The sequence below is a fragment of the Amphiura filiformis genome, chromosome 12, assembly GCF_039555335.1.
Source record: "Amphiura filiformis chromosome 12, Afil_fr2py, whole genome shotgun sequence".
In the NCBI taxonomy this organism is placed as follows: Eukaryota; Metazoa; Echinodermata; class Ophiuroidea; order Amphilepidida; family Amphiuridae; genus Amphiura; species Amphiura filiformis.
Window position 1 is genome coordinate 63,204,232 of NC_092639.1, and position 22,090 is coordinate 63,226,321.

Here is a 22,090-nt window from a genome sequence, read left to right on the forward strand (position 1 = left end):
GAATGGGCTGGCGAAAACCTGATAAAAACCGTACCCAGCTGAGTTATCAGCAGCCGCCGGAAGTCAAGGTCAAAATATAAACAACTCAAGAGGGCTGCGGATCTTCGAGCTCCGTGCATTTCCCAATACAACGGCAGTGGATCTTCGTGCTAATGTTTTGCTATTTGGCAACTTGTCACGTATACCAACATTCACTCTCGAGAATCCTTGATTGTACCGTCCTTGTCCACACACTCAGCGCGTCAGCGGCACGGTCCATAGCACATATCCCACAACATCAACAGCAGTCTGCAGCTGATCAACTAACGAGTTAAAATCTAAGTTTAAGGTAGGCGAAAACGAGATAAAATAAACAATGTTTTAATGCACTGATGCAGCAGTTCTCTCAACTCAACTCAAAAACTCAACAGATTAAATTGGCATGATGTTATTCGTGCAACAGTCCATCATGTCCATGCATGTACAGCCATTACATATTCACCTTTCACCATGTGGCTTTATGCAATGGCCAACTGCATGCACTGGCACAACACAACATAAGAAAAACAATCATGGTGGTAAGCTTACCCTACCCATCTTGACTCTTGTATTATTTGTTTGTTTAACGCGGCTGTGTACTATAGACATTGTTTCTTTCGCGAAATTGATTTTTTTTGATATTTTTGTACTTTGTTATGTTTTTTATAAATACAAAGAATGAAAATCCAGATTTGTAAACTCCAACTGCAATATTTTAAGGATTTTATTTCACTATTCCACTCGTGTTTGAAATTGAAAAGGAAAGAAAATCTTTGTTGTACCAGCTGGGTACACGCGCGCAACCGCGCCTCGCGTTGCGTATCGCGCAATTTGTTAACGCACAAATACGCTACGCATACGCCGACGCTTATCTGCATGCTTGTGGCGCATCTTATGGAAACAACACGGAAGCGCTAATTTCACAAAAACCTAGTGGTCAAATGGCTCCGTTTTAGCTGATAAAATGTGGGTTTTTTCAAGTTTTTTCCCCCGATTTAAATATCAAGTTATGAATGGATTTCGCTCAAACTTCTCAAGGGGCCGTGGATTTACCCGATGTTTATGTAATGTAAGGTAGAAAAATAAAACTGCCGCATTCTCCTGCGAGATTCGATGAAAGTGCAAAATGTGACCACTTTAAACTTCAACGGCCATTATTTCAATGTTCATTTTCTCAGTAAAATGACGATTTAGGTACACGATAAGTCAATAAATACAGCATCTATAGGTAAGCAAATATGATCATCGTAAAAAGCATGATCGACTCAAGAAACGGTTTTCTCATTTTTTATATTTTGGTCTATTTCCGATTTTAGGCATCATTTTGTGCAAATAGGCGTTTGTGAATTTTAAAAGTTCAATTTGATGCCTTATATAGTCAATATCTCAAAAAATAAGGCCAAATAAAAAAAAAAAAAAAAAACCGTTTTGGACTGGAACCTCAAGATTGAGCTAAAAACAAAATAAAATATTTTGGAAAGAGTGTTTTTTGTTATGATGTACCTAACAAATATTGCCAAAAACTCACTTTTTGTGATTTTCTTCATAATTGTTGTTTTTACCCCAAATCTGTATTTATATTAAGATTTATTGATGTCTTGCCTTCATAAAAATGTATACTTTTATATGTTTTTGTGAATAATTACAAAGTTATTGCACTTTTACTACATGCATGTCTGAGAGTACACAGCCACCTTAAACGGTCGCTCTGTAATCTGTTTACTAGTATACAAATATTGACTGCTATGAGGGGCACAGTTAAAATTATAGGCCCGAGGTGATGTCAAAACCATGACTATGCCCGAAGCGAAGCTGAGGGCATAGTCATGGTTTTGACATCACCGAGGGCCTATAATTTTAAACTGTGCCCTAATATTAAGCAGTCAATATTTGTTTTATATACCGAATAATATAGATTCTTCTCATTTGATTGGTTAAAAGATTTCCTGACTGACAAGGCCTACAAGCTTTTAACTGTATAGGCCTTTAGGCTTAAATTCCCTTCGAAATCTTGACATGGCTGGCAAACTGGACAGAAGACCCCCAACTCGACACAAACGTTGGGACCCATAATGTTGATAACCAAAAAGTGTGGAAAAGGGGTTATTTTTTACCAGTAGCAAGGACTGCAAAATTGGGGGTAGTTTATGTCAATATTTAGTGTCATTGAAAAGACCTTATCACCGGGGTCTTAGCTAGCCACTGCACTGGTCTGGCCGTCATTTTAGATGGCCAATTTGCTCCTGGCATGGGCAAAATTAATGCCTTTGACAGATGCTATTATAAATTGTATGTTTTGAGAAGCTAATTGACCTTTTTAGTAGACCCAATTTGTAGAACAAGTCCATATCAGCACATATTTGAACTCTTTGAACCCCCAATGGGCTATAGATGTCTGGTAAATGTTTTAGAGGTCAAAATCAAATTAGGACAGGCAATTTCATTCAAATGACAGGCAACCCTCAATTTCTAAGACCCTGCTTATCACTCACTCTACCAATAAACCAAGGAGCCCTGAGTCTATCATAGCTAGAAATTCGGGCTAGAAATAGAATAAATCATTTAGCTACACAAATCAATATCGGTCCATCTATTTCTTACATTCATTCATTCATCAAATAAATACATAATTACATACATCAAAATCAGACATTATTAAATTATCAAAATACATCAAAATCAGAAATATAACTTAATTACAACAATTAACAACATGTTATGGAGGAGAAGGCTGGAAGGCCAATAGGCCTGTTAAATGCCTTCCCCTATACAGTCTGTAGCACAACGGCAAGCCGTTTACAGTAAAATACAACGGCTGGCAGTTGTCAACAACGGCTGCCCGTTGCCAACTCGGGAAATCGGATTTGGGCTCTCTTTTTCCTAATTTGTGCTCACTATTAGGGAATTGTATGCATATTTTAATGCTGGCAACATTACTTTTTCCGCCCAACGATCACATGACGTCATCGACTTCAACTCCGACCCTGCCACAGTCGAGATAATCATGAAAATGGCGACGATATTGTCATGTTTATGGTCAGAAACAAGCAACTTCATGGGCCAATTACGGTGCTTGACAGGAATAATTTGGTGAGTTGGAATATTTTTTGTACTAAAATGATGTTCGATGTGCATGACTCCGCAAAAATATTGCTGGGTAAATCATTTTTTCATGTTGGTAAATCGTTTGGGAAATTGGCTTTTTCCAACAAAATTGCATTCACCAACGAGTACACGTTGACCACATATCAACGCCGTATCGTTGTTGCCAAAATTATCAACGTGATTGCGTTGTAAACAACGACTGTCCGTTGACAAATCAACGGAACGGCGTTGGTCTGTGATAAACGTAGATTGCTGATACAATCTGATCATGCTGACCTGTTTGTAGTTTTTAGTTTGAACATTGTTGCACGACAATATGCAGAATTCGACAACCTTTCACTATGTTTTCACTGTACATGACATTCACATACACGTATCATGTGTATGTACACAACATGATAAATTAAAGCTTACTGATCTATTTTAACTAATTCATAATGATAATATGATAAGTGCCCATTAATCACGTTCACCATCATATCTTTCATGTTTTGTATGCTCTCTTAGTTCCTGTTTAAACATGTTTTTAGTAAATAATAGACATTGTGAATGTGATCATGCATGGTCAATGCAGACATCGCCGCATGGTATACACCGGGGTATACAATGGAATGGGAATGTATGTCAACTGTATACGTAGACAGTGACAGCGCCACAAATGGGGCAAATTTACCCCAGTCACGTCAGAGCACTTTTGCCTCCAGTTGCCCTTCAGTGGCATGGAAGTACGTACCCCCCATTGATTGAAAAAAAAAAATCCCATTGGAAAACTGCCAAAAACCGGCTTGTGCCCCCAATCATGCCAATCAGACCCGGTGCGGTGCCCCCAATCGTGGTCAGTGCCCCAACTGATGATCCACACTATGCCACTGTGCCCCTTGCTCGAGAAGTGTAGCCACGAATTTGCTCACCAGCGAATCCCTACCGGCGATGGCTTCACATGTAAAACTAGAGTCAGATTCGCTGTTCTAAAGCATGCCTCCGTGTCCGTGTAAACCATTGTTTACCATGGTATTTTGAGGTGAACTTGCATTAAAATTGTATGTGGCAAAAAAAAAAAAAGAAAAGAAGAAAGTAAGGAAAAAAAAAAGACCGACCGACCCTGACTTTGGAGCTCTTAAGGGCATTCCATTTTTTAGGCCTGATAGTTGCCCCACCCATCATAATTTTGATAACAGCAATAGAAGTCTCGTAGGGGGAACTTTGGTTGGGAATGTGCACTCTGAAATATGGAACAGAATTTGAAGAACCACCGACGGCAAATTAAACTAATTTACTGGGATTTCAAATCTCCATGTATCAAACATATTTTATATAGGATTAGACTACGAATAAAAGCACTGTTTTTTACCGGGGGCAGACTTTTCAAGTAGGGCGGTTGGTCAGGATTTTTTTTGTTGAAAATATTCTGAATTTTAAAAAAATTTCAGTCAAAATCAATACATTTTGGCCAAAAACAAAAATGGCTGATTTTACATGATTTAGTAAAACGAAAGGGCTCGGATAGCGACTTTTCACATTTTTTTTGTGGGACCTGAGAGCACATCAGGCATATTTTTAAAACGAGGAATGTGCTCCTGATGATAATATTGATATCAAATAATTTTGTTTTTTGAAAAGATCTTTTGGGGAAAAATCTATATCTTCAATATGAAAGGTCAAAAATTGATTGATATTTGATATCAGAAGGACATTCCTCGTTTTCAAAATGTAATTCGATATGTCTGATATGATGTGCTCTCATGTCCCACAAAAAATTACGTAAAACGTCGCTATCTGAGTATCTGAGCTCTTAAAAACAAAAAATTCTCCCAAAACACAAAATCTGGGTCGGTCGGGCCCGTAAAACATTCGCCACTCGCCATACATGTAAATATTTTTTGTGTATCGTTATTTAACTTTGACCCTATGTCAAGTTTGACTGTCTGATACTTAGTGATAGTGTAACATTAATTTCAAAATAGATCAAGGGTTGTCAAACATGGAGCTACAAAATGTATCTTGCATTTTACATGTAAATTCAATAATTAAATCATTGTTTTGAATAATTGATCAGCATGTCTAGCTTTGTTAAATAATTATCTTTTAATTTTATTTTCCATTTGATTTAATCACAGAACTCGTAAAACACAAAAAACTGTACGATGAAGAGGCAAGCGGCGGAGATGAAGACTGAACTTCAGCGGTTAATGAGGAACTACAAAATAAATTAAAAAGAACTCTGAATTGCAATTGGGATTAACATCATGATCATTGGACTGTCACTGCGAACGTAGGCAAAAGTAATTATAGAGAAGTACAATGTACACCTCGGACGCTATTTGACAAAAAACTGTACGATGAAGAGGCAAACGACGGAGATCGAGATGAAGACTGAACTTCAGCGGTTAATGAGGAACTACAAATTATTAAAAAGAACTCTGAATTGCAATTGGGATCATCATCATGATCATTGGACTGTCACTGGTAACTGTAGGCAAAAGTAATTCTAGGGAAGTACAATGTAAATCTCGGACAAAAGATGCATCGTTTTCTTGTTGGATTGTGGATATCATTCCTTGAACCGAAGCCTGCAGAGTGAATGGAACGAAATTTGCATATTTACACGATCTTGATTTGATACGGAATACAATGGATTGTAATTATTTCACCATGGCTTGATTTAAAATGCCAGGTACCGAGCTTGAAATCACTAAGCATTTTCTTAAAATCTACTTCTGTTACTTCGACCGACCCAGATTTTGCATTTTGGGAGATTTTAAAAAATAAATCATGTAAAATTCAGCCGTTTTTTAACAAACATTTTGACGTGAAAATTTTTTACAGTTTTTCTAAAATATGTTTGCAAACAATCATCAAAATGCTGCCAAGAAAAAAAAAGACAAAATCCCGACCAAAAGATCCTACTTGAAAAGTCTGTGGGATTTTTTTTCGTCGTCGTCGCCTAACACAAGTTTTGAAAATGCCAAGACAATCTTTATTTGTGAAAAATATATACTTAGTTCTCTGAGTTGATTGGATGAACAAATTTTAATCATTATCCAGAGCAGCCAATGCACCTAAATGTTGAAAAAACAAGCCAACAGTGCATCTGGCTGGATTCGAACCGGCGACCTTCATATTACTAGCATGACGCTCTAGGCTCCTAGCTAATTGAGCCACAGAGGCACACTGGAGAAGAGCGGAAGATTTAAATCTAAGGTATTAGGTTGAATGATGTTCGTCGCATTCCTAGCGGAAGGCATCAGAACTGCATATTTTATATTAATGCATCAGAACTGCATATTTTATATTAAATTTTGCAGTTTCGATTCCTTCCACTAGGAATGCGACGAACATCATTCGAACATAATACTTATATAGATTTAAATCTTCCGCCCTTCTCCAGTGTGCCTCTGTGGCTCAATTGGCTAGAGCGTCGTGCTAGTAATACGAAGGTCACCAGTTCTAATCGGGCCAGACCCCCCCAGATGCATTTCTCAACGGTTTTTTTTACATTGATGTGCGCTGGCTGCTCTGGGTAAAGATTAAAATTTGTTCAATTTTTTTTGTTGCAATTATTAAATTGTATTGTTATTTAAAACAATTGCTTGCATAATGATTGAGCAATTTTTACTTCTGCTCCACTTTTTGAGTCAATTTACATTTGGAGCTAGACAAAATTGGAAATCAATGTTTTTTGTTACAGTAATGATCTCTAAAAGACATCCCCAACAATATATCCAAAAATGGGAATAGGGGGATAATGCCAATTTGCATAAAACAAAAATGGCTGCTATAAATAAATGCAGGGCTCAAATTTCAAAATTAGTTGATTCTGGTTAGAACATATACCAATGTAAATGTATTCCTCTCATTAATATTGGGATTCAGAAAAAGTATAGTTTGACATATCTCTAATGTACACGTTTTAAGGTTTACTACAGGCATATTGTTTTAAATGTCAACCATGTCCACAGGGGTAAAAATATCAAAAATGTTTGATTTTGATCACAGTGGTGTCAAATTATCCCCTTGGAACATTTTAGACAAAGAATAGTTTGCCGCATCTCAGGTGTTTTGCTTCCTATACCTGTAACTTGTAACATTACAAATTAGGTCAATGGGTTTTGATTTATTTGCCCTGTTACCGATAACAAAACACCTGAGATATGGCAAACTATTCTTTAATTAAAACATTTTTCCCAGCGGAATAATTTGAGACCACCTGATCACAATAGGAGCATTTTGGACAATGATGGGGACCAAAATTTAACATTTCACCAATATGCCTACAACTCAAGAACTGTATCCGAGATAGATTAAACTGCATGTATTATGATTCATATACTTTTTCTGATTTCTGAATCCTAATAATGAGACGAATACAATTAGATTTTTTTTATCCATATTTCAATTTTGAAATTTGAGCCCTGCATTTGTGGCCATTTAACCATTTTTGTTTTATGCAAATTAGCATCTTCTCTTTTTGAACTTTTTGCATATATGTTTGTTGTTCAGGAAGGTGGTTTAGAGTCACGAGCAAGCAAAAACAATTTTGTCTAGGTGCACCAATTATTAAATTACAATTAAAATTGGTTTTAGATTCCTACTCCTAGTGATCATGGTGATATGAAAAATTATAAATGACATTTTGCCATTTTTGTTACCATTGTAGTGGTGGATCCAGGATCAGCTATTTAAAAGCATTATTTTAACCAAGCTCTCAGCCCAGTAATCTTCTGATAAATTGGCATTTTTTTCTTGAATTCCTGGATCTGCCGGTGCATGCATTGTAGTTTTTGTAAATGGTTTCAAGCCCTGGGTTTCAAGAAACTAAGTATAAATTGTCTCTTCAAAATAGTATTTGATTCTTCAAATGTATTGCTAGAACTTAAAAGAAATAAAACTTTCAGAACTGTTTTTGCAACAACAAAAAATTAATTGTGATGTGCTTGTTTTTTAATAAAAGATGATTTCTAAACGAAAAATGTTTCCGTAGCCTTATACGGCTATTTATTAAGTAATATTAAGTAACCGTGTATGGCTATTCAGCCTGGGAGTTTTATGAGCCCAGACCAAGTTGAGAATTTAAGGATAACGATAATATCACGCTTTGGTGACGAAAAAAGAAAAACCTGTTCTACTGGCCCGACCGACCAAGATTTTGAACAAATAGGGAAAAAAGTTTTCTTGTACAAATGAATACCGACCAAAATTTCGACAATTTCAGGAACAATTTTTTTGTTTGTATTTTCTCAAATTGCAAATATTTACAGATTTTGGTGATTTTATGGGTCATTTAAAAAAAAAAAAAGCCCGACCGACCCTACTTGAAAGGTCCGTCCGCCCGTAGAACAGGTTTTCTTTTTTTCGTCGCCTTAATTCCGTAACTCTTTGTTTAATAGATAGAATGGCAGTCCACTTCAATGCGGCTTCCATGGTCTTGGGTATGAAGCGATCGGCACTTGTGATACCGGCGTCACGGGTTCGATTACCCACTGCTAATATTACTTCATTTTTATTTCAAGTAGTGACAAACTCTACGTTATCCATCGACACAAGCAAGTCTTGCATTGTACAGTTACCGACACGCTTTAATATGTCTGGCTACTGAATCAATCCCAAGAAATGGTATGACTGTTTCATGATAATTACCAAAGTAGTTGCATCATTTTACATTAATTTGATTTGGAATCGGCCAAAAATGGAATTATTGGGGTCCATAATCCAGGCGTTTGTCGGAACGGTAAAATTCCCAATACATGAAAGGTTCGAAAACGGAATTAGGTGAGCTAGTCCGACAATGGAAAACTGTGAAATTGACCGACACTTCACCAATCCGAAAACATTGAAACAAGTCTTACACATCGCTAGTCCAAAAATAAAATCTGAACATCACTTCGCAAGTCCAAATGTGCGAAACGCATTAACAGTTCTCTAGTCCGAAACTCGAAAGCACTTAGCTAGTCCCAATCTGAAAAATGGTGGTAGTCCAACTCCAAATAGATTCATATTCGGACTATGTCAACGTTTCGGACTAGTGACAAGTTTTTTCATTATATTCGGACTAGCGTTATGTCAGACTAGGGCAGAGTTTTTCATTATGTAGGCCTACTACATGTTGAAGGTCTCAAAACAATGAAGTTTACTGCATTACATATTCGGTCTAGGACGTGTCGGACCAAAGATGTTTATTTCATGTTCGGAATAGTGACGAGTTGGACTAGCATCATGTCGAACCAGCGACGTGTCGGTCCAAAGACATGCCCCTGCAAAAGTAGTATTCAATCTGAATGGACATCTATCTTTTTTATTTGTTTCTGTGCAATTATGATTTAAACTAGGGGCTACAGTTTAGTTTAAATAATTACTTCCATATAAAGCACGAGCCATTAATATTGACGAAAGCAATGCATACTGCAGTTACTGTCCGTTTTCCTATACACAATACACAGTGCTCTTTCCCATTGACGCGTGACCTCTACAAATAGTCTACGTTAAAAGTATGGGGATATGCCTAGTTAACGTCGCTGTGTGAAAAATGACCGACCAATATTATGGGTACGCTTCTTAAGTTCTAGAAAGTATAGGTTTTTAGCATGTCCTAAATTTTTAGCTAATTTAGATGTTTGGAAATATGCGTATTTTGGTGTTTTAGTTAATGTTATAGGTAATAGTACATTGCCTAGTTAACGTCGCTGTGTGAAAAATAACCGCCAATATTAAAAGTACTCTTCTAAAATTCTAGACAATATATTTTGTAACATGTCCTAAATTTTTAGCTAATTTGGATGTTTGGAAATATGCGTACTTTGGTGTTTTAGGAAGGATATGTAAACGACAGATAACAACAAAAAATATGAAGAAATTATTTCCAAACCGTGTTAAAGGGGCATTTCGTGATCCACAGCCTCATCCCCCACTTTTCTCAAAAAAGTTGAGATTTTTATACCACTGGAAACCTCTGGCTACATAATGTTTATGTACAAAATATTTCTTGCAGATTAATTCGTTTTGCAAAGATATTGTGAAATTTGAATTTCGTTCTGGTGCACCAGAACGAAATTACAACAACGTTGTCTATGGAGCAGTGTAATACACATAATCATGCATAACTCGCATAAGCGCAAAATCGGAATCAACTGAAATTTTGGGAATAGGTTTTTTCGTGGATATCTACTGAAAATGTCATAAAAAGAGGATGCTAGGATCACGAAATACTCCTTAAGTCTGCAAACCACCATGTTTCTCATTTTCAAGAACGCTGGTTAACAATAAGCACACATTGTCTCATTTCGTAAACAAAGACCACACACAATTGTTCTCTAGCGCTCGCTTTATAATCGTTCACCCAACTGAAAGTATAATCCCAGCGCATTGCTCCATTGTACGTGTAAAGCAGACACAATGTTGTGTGTATTTATTAAACCAGAGAAGATATGATTTAATCAGTTGAGCTGTTTTCAATGAGTGTTATCTTGGTTTAATAGCTTTTAATGGGGTTTAAAGTCCTGCAAAGGTCGAGTTGAATTCTACTGTAGACATGACTGCATCATGGTTGGGAATTCTGAACAATTGAGGAAATAAATAAATGATTATTTCGGATGTCTTTTAGAAAATATTGTGATAGTTTGGTCGGCAGTTCGATAGTACAGCTGGCAACCAATTCACATGGTAAAAGCTTAATAAATTGAGCCAGCCGGGCAAGTAGCCGTGCACCATAACTGCTAGTTTTACGGCGCAGAAAGTTCCCCAATTGCATAATATCTAATAAATCCATTCAAACCAGTAGGCTACATTAATTTTTATTTCGCTCAGAATTCGTATGTAGGGAAATAAGTTGTTTCTTTTTACTTCGTTGTTTGTTTATTTACCCTGACGTAATTGTGAATATTCATGAGCTAGTAGGTACATCAACAGACCAATCACAATCGGTTATTGACATGACGTATTGGCAAAAGTTGACCTCTGCTGACCTGATAAACATGTCTCCTTGTGTATTCTCAAACATGGATCCGGGACATGGAAGCATATTTTCCCGGCATAGTTTTTACTTCGACAGTTGAGAGATGTTTTACTTGTTATTATCCGGGCGGAAATATTTCTTGCAAATTGAATATTTGTTTTAAGTAGAAAACATATCAAACTTCTGGACCACGACCCAATATTATGCGGAAAATAACGAAATTTCTTGACCGAAATTTGCGGCGAATCATTTTAAAGTTTTTTTCGAGCCTTTAGTTCCATCTTCCAAAATATGTGTTAGGCCATACTTTTACAATCAATCATTTATTTGGAGTATACATAAGTAATATTTCGCATCAAAACAAATTATTTTTTGATATTTGAGAGGGAAAATTTGCGCTCCATTTTTGTTGTCTCGACCACGCAATAGCGACTCGCTGTGCACACAGCACAGGCAGTCGTTTTCAGCGGGCAACGGGCAAACGTTGTCAGTGGGCAACGGACGAGCGTTGACAAAAATAAGCCCTCTATACTTGAAAAGCTAGCAACGGTCTGTCGTTGCTAGAAATGATGCCATCTATTGACTGCAACGGTCTGGCGTTGCTAAAAATATTGCCCTCAGTTGATCAACGGCGTGCCGTTGTGCTACAGACTGCTATAGGGGTAGAAACAAAAACAAACAAAAAATGTTAAATATACAGGGGTGCTTGAAATTCTAGTCATTTACACATGTAAGGGATCTGGAATGAGCGTTTTGAGCGTTTCGACAGTATTTTTTGTGGGACAAGAGAGCAAGCACATCAGACATATCGAATTGCATTCTGAATACGAAGAATGTATTTCTGATTTTTTTTGTGTGTTTTGGGAAAAAAATTCATATATTCAATACGAAAGGTCAAAATTTTCAATTGATCGTCGGCTTTTCATCCCACCTACATACACTTTAAGTATTGTAAATCATCAGATTTATAAAGTTTACTTCGAGTTCTGATAAATATCAAAAATATCAATTTTTAACCATTTGCCATAAAATGTGTATTACATTGCGAATTTCAAAAAATCTAAATTATTTGCTATCAGAAGGACGTACATTCTTCGTATTCAGAATGCAATTCGATATGTCTGATGTGATCTAATGTCCCGCAATAAATACTGTCCAAACGTTCATACCCCAGCCCTTAAGGGGCTGTGCAATAATTATGAGCCCTGGGGAGGGTAAAATTGGGGGGCAAGCAATTTTGGCAAGCCGAGGGGGGGCAAGCAATTTTGGCAAGTCAAAGAGGGGGGCAAGCGATTTTTGGCACACATTCATGGGGCGCCTTTTTAATAAAACGCTAAAAAGGCTAAGGAAAACAGTACGGAAACGCTTAAATATGCAAATTTTCCTGCTCGCTGCGCGCGCAACATACATCTAGACCATTTAATGTTTGCAAATTGGGATCCCAAAAATTTGGCATGTTCAAAGGTGGGGGGAAAGATTTTTTTTCGGGTTTTTAGGGGGGGGCAAGCGGCGATTTTTGGCGAGCCGTTTGAAAATTTTATGTATGCACTTCACAGCTTTTTAATCCCCTATTCATGCTGTGTGAATCGCTCTATCATGGTATTGTGGCCCATCCTAAGGGATGCACCATTACATACATGTATCAAGGGGGGCTGGGTAGTTTTTTGAAGAAAACAAATTTTGTCGCGCCATCTGAGCAAAAAAAAGCTCCACCTCAGACTAAAAAAAAAATTTGATCCACCTCGGACCAGAAAAAAAATTGGTCAAGGGTGAAAAAAATATTGTCACAGTTAGTGGAGAAAAATAAACCTCATATAGCTTTCATATTGCAAAATTGTTCGCGCTTCGAACAAACTTTGCCCCCAACAAACTATCAGTATTGACAATTACATATTGTATTGTATTTGTTCAATGGGTCTGCATAATTTATATGGCATTGTATGTAAATTACAATAATATTACTGATAAATGCTCAGTTTCAGCTATTATTCACTACAGCTGGAATGATATCAATTATAATGATGCTAGAAGCTACATGTAGTTGCCATTGAATTATGACACCTCGTGCATATTTTTTGACGCATCACATTAAAACATGGCTGTTGTCGGAAGCCAACATTATTTTAAAGAGAGTATGAAAACATGGCCATGTAATTATTAACTATAATATGTATCACCTAAATATTGGATAAATGAATAAATGTTGTGATATCACTGAGAATCATTTTGCATCAGAATCATTTTGCATCAACAAGGGTGCAACTTTAGCCTAGCTCTTCTTGGCAATATCTATATACCATACAACTCCCCATAAAATCTGGGTAGAGTGACGTATCATTTGAAAGCAAAGAAGCAATTTCTTAACTTGATTAAAGAAACTTATCTACAATGGGGTATTCCATTTAAAATCCACACTACCCTTGTGGAAGATTTTGGAACTACCTTCCACAGGGGGAGTATAAATTTCAAATGGAATTGGCACATTAGTCAGCTCCATTTGATTTCCACACACCCTCTGAGATAGATTCCCAGGGGGATCACTCACAAATGGTCTGTACGCATGCGTGACCAAAAAAACAAGTAAAAGGGGGTGTTTTTTTAGGCAAGGCAAATTACGCTGGCGACGGCGTTTAGGGTCTAAAAACAGTGATTTTCAAGAATAAGGGTAGTTTTCTGAAACTGGACAACTTGTTTAGGGTACATTATGAGTCCAAAAAGGGTACATTTGTTGCATTTTCACCAGCCAAAAACTCATTTGGGGGTAAATTCTACACTAAATTACCTTATTAAGGGGCTAAATTTGCTGGTAGGGTAAAACTCGTTTAGGGGGTGTTTGAAAAAAATTTGGTCACGCATGCATACACTGTCATATTTGAGTGGCCCCCGGGATAGATTCAACCTGTATCTTCCACTGAGGGAGGGTGAGTTTCAAACACAGCTGCTAATATGTTCATTCCATTTGAAATTCATACTCCCTCTGTGGAAGATATTGCCGAAATCTTCTACAGGGGTAGTGTGGATTTTAAATGGAATATCCCATATGATAGGTCACACTTGTAACATAAATTTATTTTTACTTCTTCAATTTACAGAAAATGGCCGACTCTCGATTTGTGGATGACGGCACCTACTATGGCAAGAGCTGTGTGAAAGTACTGAGGCTACACCAGGAAGGTTTGCAACATTACATTAGGGAATTTGAGGTGACTGTACATCTGGGTCTTTTATCACGCATAAGGATTTTATACACGGTGATAATGGAGATATCATCGCTACAGATTCTCAGAAGAACACAGTGTATGCTTTGGCTAAAACCAAGGGGGTGAGTGATGGAGAAACTGGTTGCTGTTAAAGTTTGTTCGGTTTATATAAGGCGGAAATTATTCGGCTCTTGTCACTGCGCGCATCCATAAAGTCCCAACTCACGCTCGTGTAAATTCACATAAGTGTGCGCTAGTCACGCATTACGCAACGCACACCTAGCAAAAGCATTGCGCCCAACAGCGTGCATGCCATTCTATATCAATACACAGTGTTATGAGTCTTTATTTTTTCTGCCTTATATAAACCGAACAAACTTTAGGGAACAACCCAAAAGATTATGGCGTTCTGTAAACGAAAGTTTTGTTAGGGATGAAGGGGGTTAATTAATGTTGATTATGTTACCTAGATGCTCTTAAAAACATTTATTTAGATTCACTATTGTTACAGACAGGGAGGAGGCCGCGGCTATGAAGTGGAACTGTAATCTGTCCTGTATAAGGGCAATTTAAAAAAAAATGAAGCCCTTCACTTTTTACTTGTTATTTCATAAATAAAGTCCTTTCCAGAAACCCCAATGATTGTAAAATGTGTGCTTATATAGTCATTTATTTGTGACAAAAGATGTTAGCCCTCGCGTTTTGTCGAAAAAAATACCAGCCGATTATAATGCTAAAATTGTCAGGAGTGTAACACTTTTTTTTGCAATGAAAATCAACAGCAAGTTTTCAGAGAGCTAGTACAAAAAGATCAGGGTGTATATGTAACTATGTGATGTATATTTTGGAAGGCTAACAGGTCTACTTTCATTCAAAACTAATCCCAGTGATATCTATGTTGCTTAAGTTCCTCAAAATATTTTTTATAACATTACAGTATGACTTTTTGAAATTTGAAGCCTAACTCAGGAGTGTAACATTGGCACCATCTACATCATTGAATATATCTGCAAATAAACATACAACATTGGCCAATGTCAGGAGTGTAACATTGGCATTCTATCTTAAATTTAGTAATTGTTTTATAGATTTAATTACTTAAAATATTTTTTTAATAATAGTATAAGATAGATAGAAACTAATAATAACAAATACAATTGTGTTGGGTTGGGTATGTTTGTTATACATTTCATAAAATGTTGCGTCAGGAGTGTAACACATTTTGTCAATTGTGCTAAGATTCATCACAATAAGAACAAAGGCATGTAAAAAATTGAACATTCTGACTATAATAATACAGGTGATGCCTTGTAAATATAATTCATATTTATTCAATATACTAAATTGGATATTATTCTTTCATATGTTCAGTGTTTTTGCTTACATTGACGGAACATTAACTGTCAGGAGTGTAACAAAAGTATATTGGAAGTAAATGTTCAGTTGGAATTAAACAGGCATATTGTATTTACCAAAATACTTTTAGCATGTATACTATATACCCATCTATAATACTTTAGAGGCATATTTAAAGTTTCTTTGCTTACATAACTTGAGACTGTGCCTGTAAACATTATCTGTCAGGAGTGTAACAAAAGTGGTTGAATTATTGGCATCTTCCTTCCCATAACATAGAATATAACATGTACCCCAATATTGTTTTTTTATGTTGGTATTCCAAAGAGTGATATTTAAAACAAGTTTCAAACACTCTAGTACCATATTGTTGTATTGCCTGCCCAAAAAATACTACGTGTTCATCACAATTTAAACTGAGAATGGTAACAAACAACACATAAAAATCTAAATTTTAACATATTTTTTAGTTTAATGTATGAACAGACACTCCTAATTTGTGTAATGTCATTATAACTACCTTACTGTTGAAGGGAAATGATTTGTGCTTCTTATAAATTCATCTTTTTATAAATATAACAGTGTCAGGAGTGTAACACCATGTGTAGAAATATAATGCTTTTTTGATGGATCGCCACTTTGTCATCGATTGTCATATAGACTCCAAATTTTCAGTACATTTAGGTAATACCACTCTCTGATGATAAAAACTATTAACAATCTTAAAAAACTGGCCAATTTGGAAAACCAACAACTTTTTATTCTCAAATGTTTAAAAAAGGGCATGTGTTGGCCAATTTGGTGGTATTTTTTCACTTTCATAGGTGTTGCTGTAATGAGGTAGCATTTTTTATGTTAAACAATCTTTATAGGTATACTGGAACCAAAAAGTAGCATTTAGAAACATGCATTCTGTAAGATACACCAAGACCAAGTTTATGGTATTTTTTACCAAAAAATGCAGTTTTTGTTATAAATCTGTAAAAAATAAACAAATCTGACTGATTTTGTCTGATCCTCAACTTGTTTCACACAATTTAACATCTTAAGCTCACAATAACACCCAAAATGGATTGATATATCAATATCCTATTTTTGGACAAAATGTCCACTTATGGCTTCATTTTTTTTTAAATTGCCCATAACAGAGCAATAGTTAGACGGCATCCTATAAACAATTTAGTCCTTTCGTTAGGAGGAAGGGGTCAAAAATTCTGATTATGTTTGTAATAAACTAGTTAAAATGTCAGTTAAAGTTGGTCTTATGTGATGGGAATTTTCACACTTACATTACAGGGATGAAGGGATCAGCCTTGTAATGAAAGCATTTTTGTTGAAATAGGACATTGTCAAACTGTTGGGTTGTTCCCTAAGGTGGAGCATGACATACCGATATACAAAGATCATTTAGAGTAAGATGGGACATGACTTGAGACACATTGTGTAAAATAACAAGTTAATGGATGTGATCATGTTGCATCTTATGGCACACACTATTTACTTTATAGGACATTATCAATCTTTTGGGTTGTCCCCTTATGTTATTTCCATCAAAAATTATGAGAGTATTTTGTTGTTATTTTGAGATGTGATGAAGGGTACATCATTTTGTGTGATGGATGTCTGAATAGGGTTTTGTTTTGGTTCTTATACTGGCACAAACAAATTATGGGACTACTAGTAGAGTACAGGTGAAATTTTCAAATGGAACAAAGTTACTCTTGAATGTTGTCTACCAAAATGTGTAATTTTAATAATGCAATTGACCAAACGTAGGTTAATTTTGGTTAAAAAGGTTAAAATGAAGATCTTGCACATCACAAATTTTAGTCAATTTTGACATGGTATTTCAAGCCAGGGGAGGCAAACTCCCCTCCCCCCTTTCATGGGATGGTTTTAGTTTTTGGAAATTGTTGTCTTTTATTATACTGTTATCCGTATTTGTGAATTGCAGCTCCAATCAGCAGAGCAGTTTGGTCTAGAGCTGTGTCAGCATTTCTTGGATACCTACTACCAGGTGTCCAATGTCAGAGTACACATTGAAGAAGCTCCATGGGTGAGGATAAACCAATCTGGTAGGGAACACAATCATGCCTTCACATTGTCCCACCAGGCCACTAGATATGCTGATGCATTCCAACAAAGATACAGTAAGTTTTATAGATATTCTTTGTTAGTAATTCCAAGTTTCTAGTATCAAGAGATCATATTGAAGAAGCTCCATTATGGGTGAGGATGAATCATTCTGGTAGGGAACACAGTTGCCTTCACATTGTCCCATCAAGGCAACTTTCAAGTGGGCTAAAAATGGATGGAAATGGTTAAAATGGGATATAAAGCTCAAAAAAGGCATGATACAAGTCTTACGTATCAGGGCAGCCAGCATCCCATGGGGGCTAGGACTTCTCATGGGGGAGGGAGGGGAAGATGCCTCTCTGCCCATGGCTAATTGCCACTGCCAAGACACTTCATTTAAAATACTACCCAAAGGGATTTGATAAGTGAAATACCTTCCACTATGTTGTTTTATCCAATATAAAAGTAAAATAGAGGAATATTTTAGAAAGGGTTCTCAGAAAGGAGCCATTTGTTATAGAAATTCTCAGAAATAAAACAAGGACAAATAGCTTTCAGCTCAGAGAGGTAAGGCCAAGAAAAAACAATTGGTCCTGTTGTCATTTGGTGTAGGACAGCCTGTCGAACATATTTTTTTGCTAACTTATAAGTTAATTTTCCTTCACTGGAAATGCACATCGCATTTCAGCTGCAAAAGCTTTAGAAAAATTATAATTATGTAATAAAGCTTGCATAGCAAATCATTGTTTGGGGAAAAGCACCTGGGTGTGAGAGCCATTAATACATTTTGTACCTACTCTTAAAATTGCCATATTATTGGTGATTGTTGCAGTTGCAAATTGACAAATTATCAAGTTTTAACATGCGTAAGACTAACAAAACCTTTGTGGTAATTTTAAATATTTTTAAAAACAATTCCAAATTTTGCCTGATTATTGGGTAGCAAAACAAGGTTTGTTCAGTTAAGTCTATTTTTTCAATATTATTGCAATTTTGTAATGGTCATTTGTGATCATCCACCACAAATGCCTGGTATGTCGGTGGAAAGGCAAATCCTCGTCAAAATAAGCTGTTACAATAATAATGATATATTACATGCCCCTGCTAATTATTTTCAAGCTAGTAAAAAATCAGTAAAAGAGTTTATGAGAATTCCTTTGTTTTCTGTTGTCTTATTGAGAAGTTGAATGGACCATATCTCAAAACAAGATCTGCTGACATTATAGCCCATTGTAGTGGATGGTTACATTTAATAATTTAGATTTAACTGGTAAATGCCGTCTCTATAATATCGTTGGTGTACACCCCGTCCTGAGGTATATGTAATTAGAACAGCATGCTGAGGGGATTGACATTAGAAATATGTCCCTCATGTACCCCTTGGTGCCATCGTTAGGTACATGTAGTGTTGCATGGGAGTACAATTTTAAAAGTACTAATTAGGTGAAATTAATATTGCAATTATATCAACTTAATCACTGAACTTATTTTGTATATTTTGCAGAATCACCTGTTGTGAGTGGCGGATTGAAAAACATGAAGATTTTGAAGTCCACCCAGTCCGGTTTTGTCGGCTTTGTCCGTGATAAGTTTACATCTCTTCCAGAAACCAAAGACCGCATCTTCAGTACTATTGTGGATTGTAAGTGGGTCTATAATGACACTCGTGTGGATTTTGATAAAGCATGGTATGTATGATGCAAGTTTAGTTTTGGCAAAATAATGTTACAAAAGTAGAATCGCAGGGTTAGAGAGCTGTGAAAAGCGCTCAAGAAGGAGAGGATTAGGTGAACATTTTGGAGAAGACCAAAACAAAATAAAAACCAAGCTATTGGGAGAGGAGTTAAAAATTATTCTCACCTAATATTGTTAGCTGCATGAGAGTAATTATAGGTTATTGGTAACACATCAAATTCAGTGCTCTACAATCTGTCAAGTGAACCATGATAGTGCATCATCCTTTGCATGGGATGTTATAAGATGTTAGTCCCTTGGACAGAAATCATACATTAATTGTTTACTTGTGCATTTAGCTATTCAAGTTAAAAAGGAGTAGGATGTTGTGACTGTCTTCATCCATTCAGATCAGTAATTCAGCCATATATTACTGTAAAGTTTGCACTATTATGGAAGGGATGTTGTATTTCTTACTTTATTAATGTGTATTTACCCGGCCTATGTCTGTTTAAAATGTATAGCTAAATGATGTGATTAAATCATTAAAAATCAATCTTTCATTGATGTTTTCTTTCCCTTGTATTATTTGCTAAAGTCAGCAATAACTCAAACCTGTACTCACAGTGCTATTCCAGTTGAAATTCATACACCCCTTTGGAAGACATAGGGGGTGTAGATTTCAAATGTCACCCTTTCAGGTAACCCCATTTGAAATTCACACTGCAGAAGATTAAGGTCTTGTCTTCTACATGGGGTGTATGGATTTGAACTGGAATAGCCCATAGGAACCCATATTTTGATCACTTTTCCTTACATCTCTATTGTGACACATACAGGGAGACAGTGAGGAGCACAATTCTGGATATCTTTGCTGGTCCTCCTGTGACTGGTATCTATTCACCATCAGTACAAAACACATTGTACATAGCAGAGAAACAAATATTGGAAAAAATACCTCAGGTGAGACTCTTAACCCATCCCAAAAAGAAAGTATCCAGTTTGATTTTGGTCCATAAGTCAAAGATGGGGTCTTAAATCAAGACCTACCCAAAGTATGTTACAGACAACTTTATGCTGCACAGTTTGATACCGCATTTGTCCAAATTGATGCAGAATTGATGACACAATGACATTTGAATGCAATCACCTCAGTTTTACAAGTTGCAGTAATTCCTAACAGTCTTTAGTCCCTCTCTGTTATTGTGTACCTTTATGAAGAATCTTGAGAAGCAGGAAAACCACATCAATAGGAATTACTGCAACTTTAAAATCCTGGGTATATGTGCATTCAAAAGGTCATTGTGTTACCAATACTCCATCGATTTGGACAAATGAGGTATCAAACTGCGCGGAATTAATACTTTTGGTAGGTCTTGATTTAAGACCCCATCTTTGACTTATGGACCAAAATTAAACTGGATACTTTCTTTTTTGGATGGGTTTAGACTAAATCCGTCACTCGTCTACACTGCGCATGTATTTGTGTTATGCTTCGAAGTGACGACTGAATAACTTATAGTTCATATCGTAATTTTCGTACACGTCTTTGATTTTGCGCCATAGCATGACTGAATAGCGACACCTGTGTACCGTACCATTGTACATACCATGCCGCTGTGTCAAGATCGCTCTCTGAAGTCATTAAAACAAACTTAGTCAAAAGGTCAATTTGGACACAACTGCACAGTTGTTGCAAACTCTGTCAGTTTATCCCATATGATTTATACTGCTTCAACCTAGAAATACAAATCAAATTTGTGGCCTCGGGGGTCGATGCTTTGCGTCATACGCACTGCGTGTTAAAAAATGTGACGCATTGTGGTATGCTCGGCAAGTACAAATTGAGCAGCAGTTGGCATGCCAAAGAAACATTTACACACGCATTGCATTGAAATAATTCTCATACCGCCAGTTTCTGAAGTCTATTTACTCTGTACTTCTGAGTTGATGGACTATAGACTGGGGCCTTCGATTGAGTCGCATACCTTAAATGTAGTAACAGGTGGATTCAATTTGGACAGTGCACTTGTACATACATGTATGTTATACATGTATGAAATGTTGTGCAATAAAAATAAAACCTATATTTTTGCAAATACACTATGTCTGTTAATATACTAAGGTAGAAGGAGACAATTAATTATGAGCTATACAGGTTTGATGGGTATTCTATGCAGTTCCACTTATTGAATGAATACACAGAAAGTTTTTAAGTTATGTTTCCGTGCCTTGTTTTTCTTTTCTATGTAGTACCAGTCCAGTAAACGGCACAATATATATTTCCCACTGCAATATGTACACTTAATACAGTGTACAATATGTACACTGCAGTGTACAATATGTACACTGCAATATGTACATATGGGGAGCGAGTTGAATTGGCACAGTGGTAGTTCCTCGCCTTGCACCACTGAGGTCGGGTTCAAGCCCGGGCGGCCCAAGGACTCATGTGCACTTGGTTTATCCCGATTCCATGCTCGCTATCGCAGGTTTTCTCCGGGATCACCGGTTTCCTCCTGTATCGCAAAAATCTGTGATTAGTTGTTTGGTTATCAAAACTTCCTTCACCCAATGGAATTTGGGGAGCTGCACAGATAATTGGTGGATGTTACAATCTAAATGCGGATAGGTGTGCGCTGTTCGGCAGCAACTGGCCTAGTTGATGCGATCTGATTGTGATGATTCCCCATTGCAGCGAAATTACAGTGCT

At 36.6% G+C, this 22,090-nt stretch overlaps 1 protein-coding gene and 1 long non-coding RNA gene across 2 annotated transcripts in view; both read left to right on the forward strand.

The window, feature by feature from the left end:
• Positions 1 to 216: 216 nt before the first annotated feature.
• Positions 217 to 22,090, forward strand: part of LOC140166561 (uricase-like) — a 28,808-nt gene continuing 6,934 nt past the window's right edge. Inside the window, 6 exon segments of the mRNA XM_072190053.1 lie at positions 217 to 328; positions 14,164 to 14,304; positions 14,307 to 14,393; positions 17,582 to 17,777; positions 19,208 to 19,391; positions 20,217 to 20,340. Of these exon segments, the coding sequence (XP_072046154.1) occupies positions 14,167 to 14,304; positions 14,307 to 14,393; positions 17,582 to 17,777; positions 19,208 to 19,391; positions 20,217 to 20,340 (729 nt within the window). The 5' untranslated portion in view covers positions 217 to 328; positions 14,164 to 14,166.
• LOC140166560 (uncharacterized) lies at positions 2,867 to 7,910 on the forward strand. The gene is made up of 2 exons (XR_011860884.1): positions 2,867 to 3,108; positions 5,241 to 7,910. It is a non-coding gene; the product is annotated as an uncharacterized lncRNA (long non-coding RNA).